At 42.4% G+C, this 21,529-nt stretch overlaps 1 protein-coding gene across 4 annotated transcripts in view; it reads right to left on the bottom strand.

Annotated features, from left to right (window-relative positions):
• The window catches only part of BEAN1 (brain expressed associated with NEDD4 1), a 38,041-nt gene extending 17,917 nt beyond the window's left edge, over positions 1-20,124 (bottom strand). For 2 of the 4 annotated variants that reach the window (XM_048958498.1, XM_048958500.1), the window contains exons 1-3: positions 20,046-20,124; positions 19,228-19,299; positions 12,889-13,023 (exon numbers count right to left, since the gene is read on the bottom strand). In XM_048958498.1, coding sequence (XP_048814455.1) covers positions 12,889-13,023; positions 19,228-19,299; positions 20,046-20,076 — 238 coding nt within the window. In that variant the 5' untranslated portion in view covers positions 20,077-20,124. Of the gene's footprint in view, positions 1-12,888; positions 13,024-19,227; positions 19,300-19,868; positions 19,933-20,045 lie in introns of those variants that run through there. The other 2 variants (XM_048958497.1, XM_048958499.1) reach the window with 2 other exon arrangements.
• Positions 20,125-21,529: the final 1,405 nt, after the last annotated feature.

The following is a 21,529-nucleotide window of genomic DNA, read 5'->3' as shown; positions in this document are numbered from 1 at the left end:
CAGGAATAACCAAGGCCTGGAAAGTCAAAAACAAGAAAGTACAGGAAGCTTGCAGCTGTCATTAAAAACTGGAAGGTGGCGAATTGATGAGTGACTATAAGGAAGGGTTTTGTAGCTCTGGCTGTGGCAATGGCTTGTGTCATTACAGCATCCATTACAGCATGCATTAGCTGTCTCTGCCTTAATGCCATCCATCGCATTCTTCCTATGCTATAGAGAAGGTGCAGGTAACAACTGCTTCCTTATTGTGTTCAATGTTTAAATGGTATTTAATAGGAACTGATGATGATGTGAAGAACAGTTAAGGCCGTTGTTGGTCCTTCTGCATTTCTCTTATTATCTTGTAGCAGAGTTGAGCAAGGGAATGGAAGACCAGAATAATCTGGAAACTGTTCTCTCTATAAATCAGATTTATGAGAGTCGTATAAGTAGTACTGGGGAAAAAAAGAATTCTCAGTTCAGGAGGCCCAAGAGCATATTTAGTTCTCTCTCCTGCTGCTTGCTGCTGCTGTGTGCAGCCCAGAGGTGACTCACGTGCTCTGGTCTGTATGTTTTTCTGCTCTCACACTCAAGAGTAAACTGCCTCTTAAGATACAATTGACATTCAGTAATAACCTCCTAGGGACTGCCTCAAACTTTTACCTTACGTGGCATCATATGGTGTACATGCTTATTGATTAAAGACTCCTGGTGTAATTTTTAGCTCATGTATATTGTAGCTCATGCTATTTCATTCTTTTATTGCTTGAGAGTCCATTAATCAGAGCTTGACAGCAGCTTATCTTCCAGAATGAAATGGTTATTTTTCAGAGTCAGAATAAATACATTCGTGCTGTCAGTTGCTTATTATTTTAAAATTTGCAGTAAATGTCATTGTATACAAAGGGTTACTTTGTCTCACCTGGTTATTGCTACTTTGAGAGTGTAACCCAAGCCCATGTTTATTCTATTAACCAGGCAGAACCCATAAATTTAGGTTGTTTCTCTGCAGCTAACATAGTCTCTTTGATCTTTCTGAACGTGAACATGTGTTCTAATAGGAATTAAAGCTTTGCACTCTTTTTTTTTTTTTTTTTTTTAATTTTTTCCATTTAAAAAAAAAAAAAAAGGGAAAAACATCAAAACCTCATTTAGAATGTCAGACTGTGTGGTAGAAACATTTCAGAGTTATCTGATGCACTCAGCTTAAAGCGAATTAGGAGCATATTTACAGGTACAAAAGCTGCCCGTGACCTTGAGGAGCTCATCCAAAGCAGAAAGGGTGGCCTTTCCTCTGAGATATCTAACTCTGCCTTTTTATCATGTCTACTGGCTATCAGATAATGACTTTTCTCTTCTTGCATTGACATCCTTATTATAGAGCCAGAATGAATAAGATTGGATCACCAGCAGCCTGCAAATTGGGTATGTCAGAAGAAAAGAGAATGGGGCTGCATAAGGGCTGAGAAAATAAATCTTCTCAGATGCTGTGGCTTTAGGGTATTATGTTGATGTCACAGCAGCGTGTATAGGTGCTCTTTCAAATTAACAGGAAAAATCTTCCAATTTTCAGATCCATGGTCTATTTTATCAACATGATAAATACCATTGCAGTGAAACAAATCACTCTGGAGCCCACTCTGTGATGGCCAATATTTTTCTTCCCCTATTTTCTCATATACAAATAACTTTGAACTAATATAATTGTAAAAGCAGGACCTGAAGCTATTATGTTTTTTCAGAAACTCCATGTTAGGGTTTGGAAAGAAGTATAATGAGAATCTCTTTTATCCATTACGGTGAAGTTACTTTCATAAGCTCAAGTCCAGCCTAGGATGGCAGTAACTTGAATGGGGCAATTCTTGTATTATGAGAATTTCTGGTATTTCAGCACATAAATGTATTAATTAGAGTTTTGGGGAAAAAAGTAGCAGTGTAATAGTTTTTCTTTTTCTTTTGACATGGATGGTTTTTGAATAATTGTAGCTGGAAAATAATTCTTTGTTCTGCCCCACACTGATGTGTGTCTACTTGAATTGGGATCTGGATGTCTCGCATCTTCTCTTTAGGAGGTTATGTCTGAACTGTACTGTGACCTAAAGAGATACCTATGGGGCAGACAATAATTTATGGAACTGTTGGCTACGTACCGCTTCTTATTCATAGACATGATCCTATTTCTTATTCCATCCTCACCTCCAGTCTTCAATAGTAATGATATACTAGACAAAAACATAGGGGGGAATGATTGACATACATTACGTATAAAGTAACGACAACAGAAATGCTGAACTGGCTGGTTATGTAGGACACAGAGAAATCAGTTAACAAACACTGGCTTGTTTTAAGATGTATTATCATATGTAATGTATCTTATTGTATATAATGTCTTCCTTTGAAGATGACTTGAATTTTCTGAAATAATTAAAATGGCTTTGTAGTGTTGTTATGAAGTTCCATACGAATAATGGTGTTGATGTCCCACAACTTACAGTGTCTACAGTATGACTTACATTATCATTTGTATCTGTAAAAGCTATAGCAGCATCTGCCTGCATAAATACAGGCCTTTTCTCGTACCATTAAGAAGCTGTTTCGCTCAGATTTTGTCTGAATAGGGCTTCTGCCGAGACAGCTGCAGGAATGTCAATAATGGCAAAACAGAGATTGATTCATGGGATGGATGCACTCACTTGTTGTCTTTACTGCTAAAGGAGCCATGAAAATTCAAGGGCAGTAGAAGAACTACAGAAACTAAATTACTCAGACATTACTACTGTAAAACTTAGGGGGTAAAATCCCCTTTAAAACCCAGTTGCTTGCTGTAGAAGGCTTGTTTAGTTAGATGACTGGTAAATCAGTACAGGACTTGTTATACAGCCAAGCCCTTCCCACGTGTGTTCTGTGCAGTGGTTAGGGGCCGCCGGGTCCATATCAGATATTCTGCCCTCTTCCATATTTGAGTTGAATCCGTACAAACAAGAGAGAAGACCTGCCCACTGAATGGCTGCAAAAAGCAACTTCTCCCCAGGCGAAAGGCAGGAGTGTATTTCTTGGAGTCACATAACACTGCTGCCTTCTGTATGCAGCTTGTTTTATAGGTTCCACACGGTGCTTAAATACGTATGAGATTGGAGAAAGGGCGTGACAAAAGTTTGGCCCTTAGGGAAGTGTATTTATGTATTTATTCACCTTTCTATATAAACTGCAATATGCTTGGGTGCATATTTTAAACATAAAATGGAGCTAGCTTCAGCATAAGGTAAGTGCTGACAGCTGCTAGAGCAGGTACTGCACCTTCCTGTCTGCTGAGAAGTCACAAGTCCTGGGTCTTCCCCTAACTTATAACAAGACTTATCTGAAGGGCTGACATTTACAAATGCCCTCAGAAATGTCTGTGTATGCTGCACTGGTTGGTTTCAAAGCAATGAGAAAGGTAGAATGTGGCAATTTCTTCCTGTTCTTAAAACTAACCTGTTTTTTATTTTCAAAGAGGTTTTTAAAAAGTTATCTGTACAGAAAGTAGAAATTACAGTGAGTACTGCTCTTTGTGCCGCTGAATGAAATTGGGTGGGAGAATAACGGGAAGACAAAGAGTAAGGCTGGAACGTGAACTTTGCCTTTTTTCTGAGAGCTTACTTTCTTAGACGAGTCTCTGTTTAAATAATTATATGTTACAGGCAGGTTGATTAAATTTTGATGTACAGGGGTTCTGTGGATGTTTGTAATAAGCAGTGCTGTAGGTTAGATCCTCGGTAATGCCCACTGAGAGCACCTGACAGAGTCTTAACTGGAACACAGGCTGTTTGTAAGCCCAGCTCATTTCTGTAGCGTTTTGAACAAAGAAAATGTCTCAGTCCCAGACAAAGAGTGTGTCCTGCAGGGGTGGTTCAAAATAAATGTAGGTGGACTACCTCAATAAATGCTGTTTTACGGATACTGCTTGAAACAGCACGGAGAAATACCAAGCAGCTCCCACCTCACAGCTGCAGAGTTCACTTCAAAGGCATGTGCTTCGTATGTTCAGTCTGGTGTTAAAGGTTAGGAACTGTTCTTCCTACAGTTCATCAAATAACTGTGATTTCATCTCTGGACACAATTTGCTTTTTCAGGCAAGGCAAAATGATCTTTTTTTTGGCTATTAGTCCATTGTGGCAGCACAGACTGACCCCTGATTGTCTTGTGAGCCCTGCTGCTAACTCCCAGCTCACCTTCATACAAGCCATTCTATAGCTTTTACTTTCGTTAATATTAATGGAGGAAAACCCTCCGTTAAATTGTCCCCATTAACCTACAAAAATTTTTTTTTGAGAAAGAGCTATAGGATTCTTAGTGGGGAAAAATGGGTATCTAGGGTGACGGAAGGTCCTCTTCTATTCCCTTTCAAGTGCACAAGCAAATACATGGAGAAACATATCAACAATTTTGTAATAGAAGACAAAGTTACTTCTATTCCTGGTTATCCTGATCATGACTGCAAAGGGATTTTCATCAATGTATTTGTTAACAGCAAAGACTTTCACAGTTGCCTAAAGCAAATTAAAACAGAATCACATCAGCAATCCAGTCCTCTTCTTTAGTTTCCTCTTATCTGCCTGAATTATTTTTATCTACAGATTAAATGTTACAGTTATACTCATAAGGAGGCCAAGTAGCTTCACACATTGAAGTGAGATGCTTTTCTTTCCCAACAAAAAGGTACATATTATATTATAGTCCTGTAATATAGGGGAACTCGGAATGTGATTTAATATGAAGGCAATGCAAAAAGCTCTGAACAATTTATAACATTCTCAAAGAGGTCATTAAACTTAGATATTTTAATTGTGTGCACCTGGCCTTACATGGGTAGGATTTGCATGGGGTAGCTGAATGTGCTGCTACACTGATTCTGGTGTGAATGTATGAACCAATTCAGTATCATATGAGTGAACAATGAGATGTAAAAGACAATCAGATGTTAAAACACATTGAAATCTTATTCTTTGCATTAACAAGCAATGAGTCCTTTTGTGAATGAGCTGACAGCATGAAAATACCTCCTGTTTTATATGACACAGTGAAAATAGTGTGTGAGCTGCAGAAAAGTGAACACTAGTCTGAAAAAAGCTTCTTTGTGAAAATCATGTAGCACTGAAAGTAATAAAAGAGAAAAAACAGTGTGCCAAGATTACTAGAGAAACATGAAATCCTAGCAAAACACAGTGGGATATGTGTGTGTTGTACTGGACAGTGTCTTCACAGTGACCATGCAATTAAACACTTGGGGAAAGTGGCCTGAGCATGCTGTCATGTCTGTCCTAAAGGCCATACTGAAGATAACATAGTGCAGGAACTTTCATTTCAGACCCTATCTCTGATCTCTCTTGTGCTGACAGCATTAGGATACAAGAAATATCATACTGTTTGCATTATTAAAATAATTGCTGTATTGATATTTACTGTCTCACTCATTAATACCATCCCTTCTGGAGATGAGATCACAGGTTTTTCTAAATAGCAGCTGCTGCACAGTTAGCTGAAATACCAGATTGAAGGGACAGGCGAAGAAGATTTGATAAAAACAGATGGCCTTGTTGCTAACAATATACCTGAGCTTGCAAGCACTGTCTGCTTGTGAAGGTGTGGGCAACCTTGCTGATTCAAGAAGTGCTAGGATTTTCAGTGAGGTTTTTGGTTCTGAAAGTTCTGCTGCAGTTCCTCTCTGGTGTTACTTGGAGTTAAATCCTGTCTACGAGGAAGAGAAATTGGAGCTACACAAGTACTCTGTGTTGTTATTCCTTCTGCTCAGTTTATCAGTTTGCTTACCCAAAAACTCTGCAAAAGAAACATACGTATCAGCCTTATAAAATTACAGAGAAACAGAAGTAATGAATAATGTGAAGCATATAAATTGATAGTATTTGTCATTACGATTATTGACTGTATGAATTATGACTGTGCTTGCTGTGAAGAATTTAGCACCAGTTGTCTTTTTGTACTATCTCACTGCCTATGGAGTAGGTATCAGTGATAAAGCATGACACCCTCTAATGTCTTTTGCACTACTTCTTCTCTATCTGAACAAGCTTTCATTATCACCAGTTCCTGAGTCATTAAATGAGCAATCAAGTCGAATTATCTTGTGCACTGGCTCAGTTATCTGCTCATCTTTCAATTATTTACAAACACGAAATTACCAAGAAGCAGGCACTTAACTGGGCTAGGATTCAAAATGAGCAGGACACTAATAGGACGTGCTGGGGGAATGCTGTTGTTTTCTGTTTTGTTTTTCAGAACTGCATTCATGCTTTCCTGCTAGTTTTACATTGTGCACCTTTGGTATACATGCATATGTATGCGCAGTGATCATGATATGATATGATGCCACATTAATTGTTCTTCTATACAAGCATCTATAAGTTAGGACCATAACTGTAATCCTTATTTGCAAGTTCCTTGAATTGGATTTAAAATGTACTTTTTAGTAATGGTTTTATTATTTCGGTGACTTTTTTTTTCTCCACTGGAAATTCTAAGATTCTTCCTAAGTCTGTAAACGCTGTTCTTTGTGGTCTTACTTGAGATAATTTAATATGAAAAGCCATCAAACCCATGTCTGTCTCCACAAATGGGTATGTGCATGTATTTTTACAAATAGTCACTGTGTTGTGATCCCAAATCAAGATTAATATGAAATCGGTTTGCCTAATGTCAGCCTTAATCTTAACTTTCACTTATCATCCTTTAACAAAGAGCTCTTCTCAGTCTTGCTTGCAATCCTACTGATAAAATCAGGCTCTATTCACTGCAGTTTAGCAGACCGAAACAAGGTTTTCATGTCTCTATAGTGTGTTAGGAGAGATGCTGACTTTTAGGCATGCTTTAGTTTTCCTGGTGAATGCCACTTCACCTGTCCTTCATAATGGTGGAGAAGACAGAGGGAGGCTTCCCAGCTGATCCCTTCCCTTCTGGTTTGGGTGAAATGACCAGCAAAGGGAGCAGATTCCCCACAGAATGATCCCAGTATCACTGATGCTGCAGGTGTGCTGCTGCTGTAAGTAAAGTGTGGTAGAGCACAGTGTTTCCCTGTGTAGTAGGGCTCATAGGGAACTGCAGCTTGGCCTCCAAATCTAAATGCTTGTTCCCTTTTCAAAGGGAGGGAGTGGTGTTACTGTCAAGAGGTTTTCAATACTGTCAACCTGCAAGCCATGAGGATGCCAGTATCTCTCATGAGACAAAGAAGGCAATTTTTCAAGCACCAAACAATAAACTGAAACTGCACAACGTCAGCATATCCAGACTGTGTCTGCACTCCCCCATATTCCCAGTCTTCAGATTTGGGATTCCTGAAGCAACATGTGAAAAGCAGCTCGCTGGCAAGCACGGGGATACACATTTTATTCTTTTGCTTTTAAAGCTTCAAGGAAAAGAAACGCATCCCTGCACTGCTGACACCGAGCCAGGAGTTTCAGTCTGAGAGAACAATGATATTTGTAATCCCCTGCTAAATGCAAATACGTTCTGTGTCTCTGTCTGCTGGAGACTGCTTCCCTGAGTCAGTGGAGTTCATTTACATTTTGGTGACATCTACAAGAATTTTGCCAACACAGCTTATTGCTGCAAACATTGTGTCAGTTCTGACATGTTTCTCTCCTGGGAGAATCCCCAGCACGGCTGTTCTGTTACAGCAGAGCCATGTAGCTGCTGCACCAGCCCAACCTGCTCCTGTTGTCACCTGGCACAGCACATTCTCTGAGTTTCCACCACTGCTTTTTGTGTACAGAAATTCATATATTTTTACAAATTCAAGATCAAATTAATCCAGCAGTCCTGGGGGCAGACAACTGGATCCACAGAAAACAAAAGTAATCCCTGCAGTTGCCCTGAGGTTTGTTATAAAAGCATGCTGAGCTCCCAGCAAAGAACCCAGCAAAGCACGCATAACTTCCATGACGCGTGCAGTGCTACAAAGCTGGTGAAGAACTCCCCAGCACCTTCAGACAGAACATGACCTAAGTTAGACCCTCAACTCCTCAGTCTTCCCTTCTCACACCACCAGCACACACGTTTCTTTGGCCCTCAGCAGCAAACTGCAGCACAACTTCTGCTTCTCCCCTCACAGAAAGGGTGTCAGCAGCATTCAGTTCCTTAATAAGCAGCATTTGTCAGTGCTGGGAGTTACTGTTGTTTATGAGAGCCTGACAGTGCTGAGTAAGACAGATAAAAAGAATATCTTGTTCACTATTCCGTATTTTTATTTCTGCCCTACTTATGTATTTGTATACAGTGTGCACTATTTGCCACCGTGCGCTCTGAAAGAAAGCCTGGCAAGTATAAAAGATATTGCAATGTAATGATCTGAACAAATGTCTTCTGTTAGTCGCTCATATGAAACTAATCAAATGATGTGTCATGACTTAAGGCATATCTGAGTTGAAGATTTTTAGGAGGTTTTATGTCCCCTGGCCCAGACTTTTTCTCCTTGCTCTCTAGTCTTCATCTGATTTTCACTTCCCCTACATGTTGTGTTTCACACTTAACTAATGTTTCGTAAAGCTGCTGTGCCAACAAGCTGGGTCCTGCTATTTCCTGAGAAAGAGCTTGTGGACAAAGGAGTTGTGTCTCCATTCAGGATAGTGTTTGTGTGCATCCTTCATGCACTTTAAATACCTTGATTTTATTCGTACTATTCTATTTTATACTATTATTCATACTATACTATTATTTATTCAAACTCTCCAATTCAGAGACTGCTGAAATGTGCATTCAAAAACCGTGTCACCATTTTAGGCATTTGTGCTGTGGGAATGGTGTTTGTCTAGCTGATGGGCTCTTTTTCTTGTCTTTTTGAAAGCTTGTTTTATGGACGAATTATAATAGAATTTACCTACAGGATTTAAAGCAGTCTATTTTGAAATTCATATAGTCTTTTCAAAGGAAAAGGTGCATTGAGACACCTCTGTAACTGGATCAGTTCCTCGCCTGTTTGCAGGTTCACAGAGCAGCCTTTGGCATATGACCTTGACAGAAACTCCTCAGCTTCTCTTCCAGTAACAATGCCACCAGGAAAGTATTTCAATATATTTCAAAATGTAACAATATTACTGATAATTTTTCACTGTGAAACTGAACCAGCAAGTCTTTATATCCTATCAAATAATTCAGTATTATTATCTCTACCTGGATACAGATTTGTAAGGAGACAGTGAAACAACACATTTCTTCAGATGGAACGAGTTTACAAGGACATCTAATGGAATTAACTTGGAATGGATAAAAACAAAAGGATATTTTCATTATGTTATAATTTAATATTTTCAGTGACTGTTGTCACTGCTATTTGAAGAGCTGCATGTCAGAGTTGCATGTCCTGAAATCTGCTTTTTCAACACAAGCTGTCCAAACTCAAAGACTGGCTAGTATTAAAACATACTTTTTCCAGTCATCTCAGGAGTAAATTGTTAATTGCCTTAGCTGACTCCAAGCAGGGTTTTCTATAGGCAGGATTACCTACGTAATATTATATAAAGCTTCAATTAAAGCAATTTAGATTGTGTTGCTTAATGGAAAGACAATTTGTGGAATTATCTGGGTAGATGAAGCTTTTAAAACAAACTTAGATCTGGCTCCTGTTAATATCAACCTTAAGTAAATCGTCGTGGAGGACAGTTACTGTAAGTTTTGCAAAATAAAGAAGTATTGACTACAGTATGGGTTATGACTGTCTTTAGCTTCAGTGGGGCAGATCTCTTCATTCCAGTGAAAATGTTTAAATCTGAAGCAGAATTTTAGCCTTTAATACTGCTTTCTCATGAGTTCATGAAATCCTCTAGGTAGATAATTCAACCTTAAAGAATACATATATAGATAGTATGAGACACAAAAAGACAGCTAAAAACTTGGTATGTGTGTGAGCTTCTATTCTAAGTAGCTGGCTGAGGACTGGAAGCAGAGAGTAGCTGAGGCAAGTACATCTTAAGTGCCACAGGTCAGCACTATTTTGGTGAGTGTATTTTCTGAAGAAATATATGGTTAGCCTTTGAGCAAAGACTATACATTTGATTTCCTCTTACAGCAATGGAAATATTAGCTTGTTTTCTCAACTGGAACAAATCTATGCATTGCTTCTCAGGGCTGCTTCACTTTAGTTCCTGCAGTACAATGCTTTCATTATGACAGCTGTGGCTCTACCTCTGATTCACGGGGATTTAATGGCAAAAAAACACTGTCAATCAGTTTCAGAGAAGGAAGCGTAAGAAAGAGAAAGGGAAGAAAGGGAATAAAGATGCAAGAATCCAGTTGATTCTGGCTCGCTGATACAGGAAGGATAATAAAATATATTTGTACTTCAAATGCACTTGAAATAATTCATGTTCTTTCCCATTAGGCTGAATTTCATGGTAACTGCACATTAAATAAAATACTTCTGTGTTAGTGTTTGGACTCTTAAATACTAAAATTAAGCTCCTAGAGTATGCTATGAAAAGAATTACTTTGTCTCTGTGAGGTAAGGAATTATAGAGGGTAGAAATCTACCCTAAGCTGGGAAAAACCACCAGAGCTCTCATTTCTGAGGTTCTGTTTACCTGCATAGCTTTTTTCTTATTCATGTGGTGATGTCACTGACACAGGAAGTCCCCGTTACAGACACTGCTGTATCTGATTTTATAAATGCTATTTTATTCCAACTGAATGCCTATGTAAGTGAATTCAGGATATTAAGTTAGGTGTTAATGGCACAGTGAACAGGAATCATTTCCCTTTTCTCTGTCATTAGTTTGCATTGGTGATTGATGCGCTGCCAATGTTTAGAAAACAGATCTCATGCTCTCTTTCAATTCTGATAAGCCCCCAGATCCCCTGGAATAAATGTACATTCTGTTTGCCAGTGCTCACAGTGTGGGGCAATCCATCAGCCCTCCCTTTGCCCTGCTCCCACTGCCCTGCCCCTCAGCACCAGGCAGCAGGGGGCTGAAGCAGCTGCCCCAGATCTAACTGTATCTTTCCATACAGGTTTCTGTTGGTGCTGATCTTCTAACAGGCCCTGCTATCGTTCAGCAGGATCAGCACACAACATAGGTGCTTTGGCACCTGCCTTGTCTGAAACATTCCTTTGTCTGTAAGGTGCAGATGAAGTGACAGGTGTTAGTGCCTTGCTGGATGACACTGCTCTCAAGTTCAGCTGTGAACTGAAAATCAGCCTTTACATTGAAAAATAATGAATTTCTCCTCTAGGCAGTTTGTGATTTTGAGCACTTCTGTAACCATTGCAAATTGTGGTTTTGAGGTCTTAAATCTGTATTGTATTCAGAGCAAGCCTGTGACTGACTCTGTTTTGTCAACTCTCACTGTCATAGCTTATTAGTGCTGAACTGACAGCTTTGCATTTAGAAAAATATGTTTCTGCATATATGTGGAAGTGCTGGTTGCAACTTATTTCTTACTCCATGCACACACTCCTATGGAAGGGCAGAAAATAATGCATACTTCTGTCAGATGGAAGTTGCTGAAAGGTTTTCACATGATCCAGGCAAGATACAAGACCATCAGAACTGCTTGTATTCCCACAGATCTTCCACCACCACTCCCCAACACGTTGCTGCAGAAAATCCCATCACTAGCTCTAATCTCTGCTGATAGTGTTAACAACTACAGCATAAGAAGCTGAGGTCTTGCCTACATTCAGGCCTTGTGTCTTCCTGCCCACTCTATCTGCAGTCCTTCTGCATGCTCAGTCATAAGCTCATTATCTCTCCACGCTCCATGGACCTGGAGCCTGCTCTGTTTAATGACTGTGATCAATTCTATAGAGTGCCTGTGTTGTATTAATGCTTGATCTCCACTGCAAAGCCAGCTCGTGTGGCAAGCACAGATGCCCAGGCTGAGCAGATGGAGCTGAGGACCTCCTGCCTGCACTTTGCCTTCACTTCAGCTCTGTCGTGGCCCCACACTCTGAATACCACTGGAGGATGCCATGTGCCAGGCTCCCCTCTGGAACTCAGGTTTTCTGTTCACTTTCCTGTGCCCAGAGCTGTCTGTCTGCTTTCTCTATTTTAACTTCTGGTATCTCTGCAGAGTTGTGGCTATATTCTTCTGTGTACAGTATTAACTTAAAAATTCAATATACATCTCTGGCAGGTAATTAGTGACAGCAGTATGTGATCAGTCCCACTTGTAACATGTTAAACAGTGATCTAAAAGTATTTGTGCTCCTAGATGTTGCTAGATACAAAATGCATATGTTGAAAAGAATATATCAGAAAAGGCTAAGAAGTTTGTTTGTAAAAGGCTACTGCTGGGATTGCTGCACTTCTGTTCATCACAAATCCTCCAATTCATCTTTCAACTTTTGTGACAAATCTGTGCTCCAAAACAGATGGCTGAACCTCTCTGCACACTTGCAGCAGTCACCCTGTGGCTGGTAACTGCACTGGGCATTGCTGACCTGACATAGCGCTTCCCGCTCCTCCAGCCTCCCTGAGTGTTGCTCTGATCGGCTGCTGTGGATTTTTTCACACTGCCATTTTGGAGTGCAGGGTGCCCAGCCAACCTGCTCTGCAGAGCTGCCAGTGCCTAATTGGTTCTGGCAATGACGCCCGCCCTTTTTTAGGCTTTTTAATTTTATTTTCCCAACTGGCATTTCAGAGCGGCATCCTTCACAATACATTAGCTTAATGCATTTTGATCTGGACCAAATATTCCATTCCCACTACTGCTGATATTTGTTTACTATTCCACTTGCAATCAGCGTGTAGCATAAATGATTCAGACGTAAGTAAATAAACCTATAAATATCCATATCCTTGCAACAGCAAAACTAAACCAAATCTCCTGTGTACAGCACAGTCCTGCTACAAACAGATCCAGTGAAAAAACAGATACAGATTTGCAGGAGTGTGCCCTGCTTTGGAGGGCAGGGTGACTCACTGGAGCACGTCAGCTGGATGGACATGTAGTCCCGGCCGCAGTCCTTCCTGTAGCGGCAGCGCAGCCAGTTGGAGAGGCAGAGCCCGGTGCCACACTGCAGTTCTTCCTTCTTACATGGCAGAATGCTCTGCTCATCTGCAAGGGGGAGAAACGACTGGTGACTTTGTGTAACAGCTTCTTCCTGAGTAACACGGCTTTGTGGCCACTGAAAGTCAGTGCGCCTGCTATTTCAAGTGCTGTGGGGGGATGGAAATGCTTTCTTCACTGTTAGATGTCAGAAGGGTCTGAGACCAAACCAAATACCTCCTACGTTGTTGTTGCAGATCACTTAAATAGCGCTGGAGACAGCTGAGCTCTAGGTGAAATGCAGTAAAGAAATTATGAGGGCATTGTGTTCCAGAGCCTCCTGCATTACTTACGTGCCCTAATGTCCAAAACAAAACAATCCATCTTTGCCCCAGCTGAATACACACAGATGGGGGAAAAAAAAAAGGTTTTGCTATCTTGCATAAGTCTGAATTATGGTTTCCTAGCTGTAGATGTAACTTTTTCACAACCCTCTACCAGTTTGATAATTGTCCAGGACAAGAGAGGAAAGAAAGTATATTTTCAAAGAAGATTTTCATGTTTCTTGTTTGTTTGTTTGTTTGTTTGTTTTTAACATTTTAATAGTGGTGCAATTGAACTCGGATTTTTTCAATGGTGGATAAAAGGGAGCTGTTTTCTGACAAGTGCATCTGGGTGTGTAAGTGGAAGTGCCAACATCATTTCATCATTTTGTTGTACAGTTTTGTTGGGCCTTCAAATAATGAGGAACAGAAGTAGAGCAGAAAGAAGACTTCATTAATGACAGAATGAAAAGTATTGGAAGTTTGGCAAGGAAGACCCTCTGGGCAGAAAAACTTCTCACCTTTAAATCACCCTGAGTACTACAGCTTTATTCAGGTTACTTTGAATGAGCAATCTAAAACCTTCCAAATGCAGGCAAGTAAACGTTCAAACCCAACCTGAACAACACCAGCTCCTGAGAGCAAACACTCACAGGGCCAGTGTTGCAAACTGGTACCCGACAGAACCGTCAGTTCCTCTAAATCAGGTTTTTGTTAGCTCTCTGGTGTTTTTAATTCAGAGCTTTTTTTGTTAGCCTTCATAGCTGCAAAATCCTGCAGCTAGGCATAATTGGTCATGATTTCCAATTCTCCACACAGCTGCTCCAGTGGAAAATGTCAGTACCCCAAGTGCATTTATAAATATTGCCAGCACTGACGACAAACCGTTACAGTAAATCTTTGATTGTATGCTTGTACCTGGCAGCTCTGCAATCTAGAGGCCAGCAATCAGATCGTAGTGTTCTGTGCTTTTGGAAAACCTTGCAGTACGTTTCCCAAACGACTGCTGTTCTGGGGGTGGCCATCTTAAGCATCTTTGGGTGACATAGAATACAGTTTCCTGCAGTGAAGGCTGTGGAGATTCCTGCCTGTGTTTCTCAAAGAGTTAAAATAGTAAAGAAGCAGGAGCTATGCAGTCATTATTTTGTGGTACCAAACATTGTAGAAATGGAACAACTTTGTTAACTTTGGACTATTTATGTTGTTATTGCAGATATTAAGAAGGCATTCATCTGCAAGAAGATGATGCCAATGAAAAAACAGTAACAAATTCGTTAAAGCAGTTGGTCCTAGAATGCATCTCATGAATACAGTCATATTTTCCACAGAGTTCATTTAGTTCATCAGCTAGTTTGAAGTTGCCTTAATGTTTGTAATCCTCTTAGAACTTGCTCCAGTCTATACTCTTCTGTATCTTTCTTGTTCAGTCTCTGTGTCAGCTGGACAAAATTCTCTTACACCAATGCCTACAATTTCATCCCCTTTTTGATGTAAGAAATTTTTCTGCAGTTCAGTTCACGTGGCATCAAATGCCTGTTTTACTTTCAACCACTTTACTGGTACTTTAAAGCGACTAACAAACAAACAACTCTCTGGTCTCATCCAGAAAGCAGTTCTTGAATTTTGTAGGCCACTTTGGGGTGCACGCCTCATGAAAAGGCAAGGAAACTGCCGCAACATTTTATTACCCTCAGGGAGAACTACCAGCATTGTAAACTATGAGAAGCTTTACAGCAGATGCAATTCTTTGAGTTAAAAAGTAGTATAGGATAATATCAGTAAAGGAGTGTGTATGTGTGTGTGCAAGCCCGTTCCCAAAAGCTTACATGTCCTAGGTATAGCAAAAGTAAATTATGTCTTCTGTGAACCCAGATGATGCAAATATTCCAACTATTCCCAAGGGAAGCTGCAAAATCCCCACCCAAACTTGTGGACAAAAAATATGCAAATACTTTTTTTAGGAATAAATGGAAGTCCAGGCCTCATGGAGCAGTTGTGGACAGAGGAAGGCAAAAATTCACCCTTAGCATTGACTGAACAAATAGTAATGTTCAAATTCTAGGTAATCGAGTTTCTTTTGCAGAGTACAGACAGAAACATCATCTTGGAAAGTAATGCCTTTTCTCACAGGTGAAACTGTCTTGGTAGGAGCTAGAACACGGTATTTTGTCTTTAAAGTACATTTTGCCTTGAGAAAGATTTGAAAAGTTTTTCTTATGGATGACAGGGAGCTAACAAAGTTTCCTCCAGAGAAACACATCCCAATTCTGAGCAGACCTGTTCCATCCCAGGTGTGATGGCAGTCTCCAGGGGCTGTATTCCAAATCAGTACGCATCTGAATGAATTTATAAAGTTAACATTTGTAGTTTAAGAACGTGAAAATGATCATATCAAATTTAGGTTAAGGTACAATCCTTTTAGAAATTGTCCTTGTATGCACTTTTTGATGGTTATTTTCCTTCAAACTGACTGGCAAAACTGAAAAAAATATCAAAAATCATCTCATGTACCATAAGGGGCAGTGCAATATGGAAAAAAAAAAACCAAACGAGTTTTGTTCTCAGTGTATCTGTTTTGTGCTCCTCCTGTATGTTGTGATGGTTTCAATTGGGGCTGAGGTGGGGTACTGTACAGCATGTACCCCAGCACACAATGGTTATGAATACATCGTAATTGTTTTGTCAATCTGCTATTGAATGACCTGTATTCTTTTGAACGTCTGACTTTACAAGCTTATTTAGTATGAGGAGCTTGATTATTGGTGTAGTTCAACATACCTTTCAAATTATACTTAAAAGTCAGTCATCCCAAATAGCTGCTCTTTGTTTCTGTCTTTGCAATGTGTGTATGCCAAATAATGGGCAGGTACCAGCTGGGGAGCTTGGAGAGCCTGCACTTCTCCTTGGATTGCTATGAAATTCAAAACAAGTAATGTCTCTGTTACTGTTTTTCTCTTCCAACTTTTTGTCTTATCTAGGCACCTGCAATCTGTACGGACAAAGCCAATTGCTCTGTTCAGGACATGGCATGATAAAGCTTTAATTTTAGTTGGCTCTTCTACATGTCCATTGCACTGATAGAAGTAATCCTATCACGTTTGCAGGTAAATCATCATAAACTGAGCATGCCGAAAACCTTTATAGATCATACGCTTGGAGAGCTGTTTCTATGAAAAACCACATTTTTCATGTTAAAGCCTGAAACTACAAAAGATTAATTGCCAAGAGGAGAGATTCAAAAGAGATTCAAAAAGAAGAGAGATTCAAAAAGAGGAGAGAAATTGCATGTATTGAACTATTTATTTATATATCCCTTTTAATACAATCCTGAAAGAGAGATTCTCATTGTAATGATAGGAGTAGAGGGATTAACATACTTGCAACTGAACAAAAGCTATTAAAGATAAGAAACTTATAGAGGCCCAGGAAAGAATGTGTGGTACAAGCAAGATTTGCATGAAGAATAGATGGTGATCTATGATGGCTTTGGCTGGAATGCCTTCCAGCGAAGTATTTTCACACAGGCTCTCTGAGATTGCAGGTTTCTTAATGTCATAATATCATCAATTAAAACAAAAAGTCTGAGGGGGTGCAGGAAGTTGTAGCAAAATATGTAATAAGTTCTGGAGCTAAATCGACTATTTGCATAAATCAAATTGTTTGCTTCTGCCAGCTCTCAGTTTGAAGCCAAAGTTCCAAAGCATCTGAAGGCAGTTACTTTTAAGAAGACCACAAAAACTCATAGTCTGTCTTTCAGCGTCATACAAGAGGTGTCTGGGCATCTACTGCATTGAGCATCTAGCCCAAGTCCAGTCATTACACAGTAACAAAATGATGGACTGCCTGAGCTGATAGTGCTCAGCACCTCCAGAACATCTCCCCTTGCTCTTGTCTGAGATGCTTCTCAGCCTTACTCCTAGTGATTTCATTGGGTCTCTTTCAAAAACTAAAGCTTTACTACCATTTATTCAGTAGGGAGCAAGGTTGAACTCTGTGTCCTTCTGCACAGTAGTTGTACAGGAATGAATTCTAGTCTGTTGTTCTCTCCATGAAAAAATTAAATCAGACATGGGAGGTAGGATGGGAAGAAGCTGCTGAAACCAGGGTATTTGGTCAGCAGTTACAGGGGAATGGATGATTTGGCGTTGTCAGCCTACATCCTCATAAACAAGGCTGGGGAACTGTCAGGCTTGCTGACAAACAGATACCTGCCTAGTGTGGAATGTGATTGAATAAATTAAAACCATTCTTGATGTGAGTAACTGAGGTGATACCAAGCCATCATAACATAAATTGATAGAAGACAGATAGGGGAGAAGAATGAAGAATTCCAAGGTGTAGTTTTGGAGGCATTTGAACACTTTTTACTTCTTCACAATTTAAGGCATTAAAACCTGAAGTAGAAAACTGTGAAGAGATATGGGCTGTGCGTTTAAGGGAGGGGATAAGGGACCTGTGTGCTGCCTTCAGAAGACATCTGTACTTTGAGGAAAAATCACTGAAAGGAAATTAAGAGCAGATCACTGTAGGGATGGAGCTTTGTTGGGTGTTTGGGGAAGAGGGGCAGCTGCAGCATGTTAGCCTGCATCACAGGCTCCTGGCAGTGCTGCTGGAGGACAGGCCGGGAGGGAGGGCAGAGGTTGGTGCTTTCGTCCCCAACATTCTCAAGGCATCATGCAGTGGGATCCACTGCCTCCCTGGGACCACGGCTCACCACAAAGCTGCGTTCTTAAGGCACATCCCTGAGCCTGATCCCTGTGGGTGCTTGTGTACAGAAAGCTACAGCATGAGCCCGTTTGTTCCTTCTTGGCTTGGTGAGATAATGCAGCTCAAGAGGGGCACGGGTTTGAACACGGGAATCTTAAGGCTGAATGTTAAACACTGCTGCGTAAGAAGTACTTCGTACTTCTGTTTGTCTCGAGTCAGGCATCCAAACGAACATTTTACAAACCTCTGGGCACTCCTTGTACTCTGAGATGTAACAGCTGAGACATTATCATCCAATACAGTTATCAGAAAGACCCACAAATCTTTAAATACGTAATTACATAGTCACTTTCTAGCCATAAAGGAGCCGTGTTCTTCAAATAGCTGATACGTATGTACTGAACTGCTGAAGATCTGACTGAAAACCAGGTGGTTTGTTTTCTTTTACCTGCCCTTCAAGTACGTTTCTTTACCCTGTAAGGAAATCTGGGACTTCTTGGGGAGGAGGAGGGGGAGCAGCACGTGCAGTACAGAGGAGCCCAGCTCTGCTGCCTGCAGCCCTGCAGCACGGGGTCCTTCACTGATGTACTGCAAATGATGGCTGTCGGTTAATAACAATTAATACTTATAACCAGCAGTATTTTTTCATTTTTCATTCTTTTATCAGAGGGCTTGGATGTGTTTGTGTGGTTCCTTTCACACACACGGCTTTCTGCTGAAGGACAGGCAGTGCCAGGGGCAGAGCTGGCTCTTACTATGTTCTTTCAGAAAACTTCCACAGAATAAATACCAAAGTTGGTCATAAAGGGAAGAGTGGGAGGAAGGCAAATTTCTGCATTTTATTTCAGTGATTGGAAGTGATTTTTTAGCCACGTTATATTAGTGAGTGCCAAAATGATATCAGTTTTGACTGATGTGCTCAATTTGTAGATCAGTTGCAGCAGCTCTGTGTTAATTTGTTGTGGAAGAAAATGCTGAGCATTAAAAAAAAATATTGAAGTAGCTGTGCCTGAGGCCACGTTGTGTGGCACTGTTGCAGGCTGTTCTTTCACCCACCTCTGTGTTTTGTCTGTGTGAAGATCCCAGTTTCTGTTAACTCCGTTGTTTCCTTGGTCAAAAAGAGATTTGCTTGTGCTCAGATTGATGTTTATCTGCCAGAGGACTTCAGCTACACTATTCCTACAGCTGTACCCAGGTGTAAGGCATGCTTTAGTGCATTAAGACATAAGGAGAAACTACTTACAGAGGCTGGAGTTGTTGCCTATCCCAACGCGGATGGAGCTCCCAGAGATGAGAGGGAGATGGAAGAAAAGAACTGTGGAGAGAAAGAAAAAGTCCTTAATAGCCGCTAGGTTTTGCTTTGGCAGCAGCTGTCGGAGGAGACACGCTGGGTGTCTGCGGGCAGCGCTCTGCGGGGCAGCATTACACATCTCAGATGAGGATGTGCGCTCAGCTCGCGCTTCAATGGGGGCAGAAGAAATGAACAAAGCGTTGCTTCCTACTTCCAGGAATTTCCCCCGTTTCGGGAAATGGTGCGATGTAGGACACGAACGCCTGTTAGGTTCAAAGCCCCGCGTATAAACAGTGCTGCGTTATGTAAATATGGTAATTGTTTTTGTAAGTCATACCCAGCCACCGACGCGGGCAGTGCCGCTGTCAGACGGAGCCGCCGCTTCCCGCTTTGTTTGAGCGCACCTTGAACGCGCCACGCACGTGCGTGTGGCAGAGCGGCTCGGAATGACTGTACTGTACACCCTAATGCACGCTCTGCCCCCATGCACGTAAGCGTTAATATAACTCGCGCTTCAAAGATTTACGCTCGGGCTCAACACGGTACGCGGTACGATGCGCCCTAAATCACAGCCGCTCTGTCCCCGCCGTTACCCGGAGGTGCCCGCGGGCAGCGGCACCTGCAGCGCATTCTCCCTCCGGTGCGCCTCCGCGGACGCTTCTTTCGGGGTTTCCCGCAGCTCCAAGTTCCCGCGTCCGCCCCCGCCCCGGGCCCCGCCGCCCCCAGCCGCGGGGAGACTCCCGGTACGGCCCCGCCGCCCTCCGCCTTACCCCAGCCCGCGGCGGCGGCCGCCGTCTCCATGCGCCTCTGCCGCGGCTCCCCGGCGGCGGGCGGGCGGCGGGGCGGGCGCGGCCGCCTCCTCCTGCGCGCGGGGCCGGGGCCGGCGGCCGCCGGCGGGGGGCGGGCGGAGGCGGCCGACCTCCTCCCCCCGAGGGCCGGCCGCCGCCGCTCCCCCTGCCCGGCCCTGCCTGCCGCCGGGGCGCGGGGCCGCGCATCCGGGAGGGCCCGGCCCGGCCGCGGGGGTGCCGACGCGGCGGGCTCGGGGCGGCCGCGCTCCTTCCCCGCCCCTCCGGCGGCAGGAGGCAGGGAGGGAGGGCGCCGGGGGGCGGCTGCGGGGAACCGGGCGCGGCGCCGCGGGCGGACGGGGCGGCGGGGGCTGCGGCGGTCAGGGGGAGTGCAGCCAGCTTCAGGGCTCAGAGACCCTTGGGACGAGAGGAAATGGCCTCGAGTTGTGCAGGGGAGATCCAAGTTGAGTTTTAGGGGAAATTTCTTCTCTGAGAGAGCGGTAATGTGTTGGCACAGGCTGCCCAGGGAGGTGGTGGAGTCGCTGACCCTGGAGGCGTTCAGGAAACATGGAGGTGTGGCACTGAGGGTCGTGGTTTAGTGGGCTTGGTGGGAGTGGATTGATGGGTCGACTTGGTCTTAGAGATATTTTCCAACCGTAGTTATTCCATGAGAGCCACCTGCAATAGTGAGATCTAGTTAGTGCTGAGATCCCCAGTAGTGTTCCTTACTACAACTGCTAAGCGCCCCAGTGTAGGACCACAGACAGCAGAACCACAGTGGTACCGGTGTACGTGATCTTTCACAATGGGTCACTGTGGAAGAAAAAATAAAAAAGGCAAAGTGAGAAATACAGCCTCTTGGTGTTTTCTTTCAGCAGCACTTCACATTGTTCTAGGAACTGCGATGTACTGGTGGTGTCTTTCTCTAATCCACGCAAAGCAGGCGGTGCATTCTCCCTGTACATTGCCCTGAGGGGCAATGCAGCACACAGCCGTGGGGCAGCTCTATGCTGACTGGGACGTTGTGGCCTCTGAGCAGTTCCCTCCTGCTGCAGCAGCTGCGCCATCCACGCTCAGGCTGTTTAATTTCCCCGTGGGTCAGAAGTGATGGCTACAAAGGCGTAATGAAGTTTGAGGTCGATAAAAAGCTTGTGAACTCTCAGGTCTTCCTGTAAGAAGTTTGATGCTCTTATCGATCACTTCTTTCTTTAGCATTATTTTTTATTCCAGGCAGGCACTTTAGGTGAGTCTCAGGTGGTTGAAGAGTTTACTGGATATTTATCAGTAAGTTTCATTGTGGCTCAGCGATTCCAGTGCTTTTTGCCAAAATCTTTGGAACTTGGATGTAATTAACTCATCTCTCCGCTATTAATTTTATGATTAGTAATCCATCAGATTATATGACTCCTTGAAAGACTCCTTCTGTACCACTTCAGTAACAGGAAGCCATGTGACTTCTTGTGGGCCCT

Source organism: Lagopus muta, chromosome 12 (assembly GCF_023343835.1).
Source record: "Lagopus muta isolate bLagMut1 chromosome 12, bLagMut1 primary, whole genome shotgun sequence".
Taxonomy (NCBI): domain Eukaryota; kingdom Metazoa; phylum Chordata; class Aves; order Galliformes; family Phasianidae; genus Lagopus; species Lagopus muta.
Note: the sequence above shows the minus strand (reverse complement) of the source record. Positions and strands in the feature narration are given on the sequence as shown.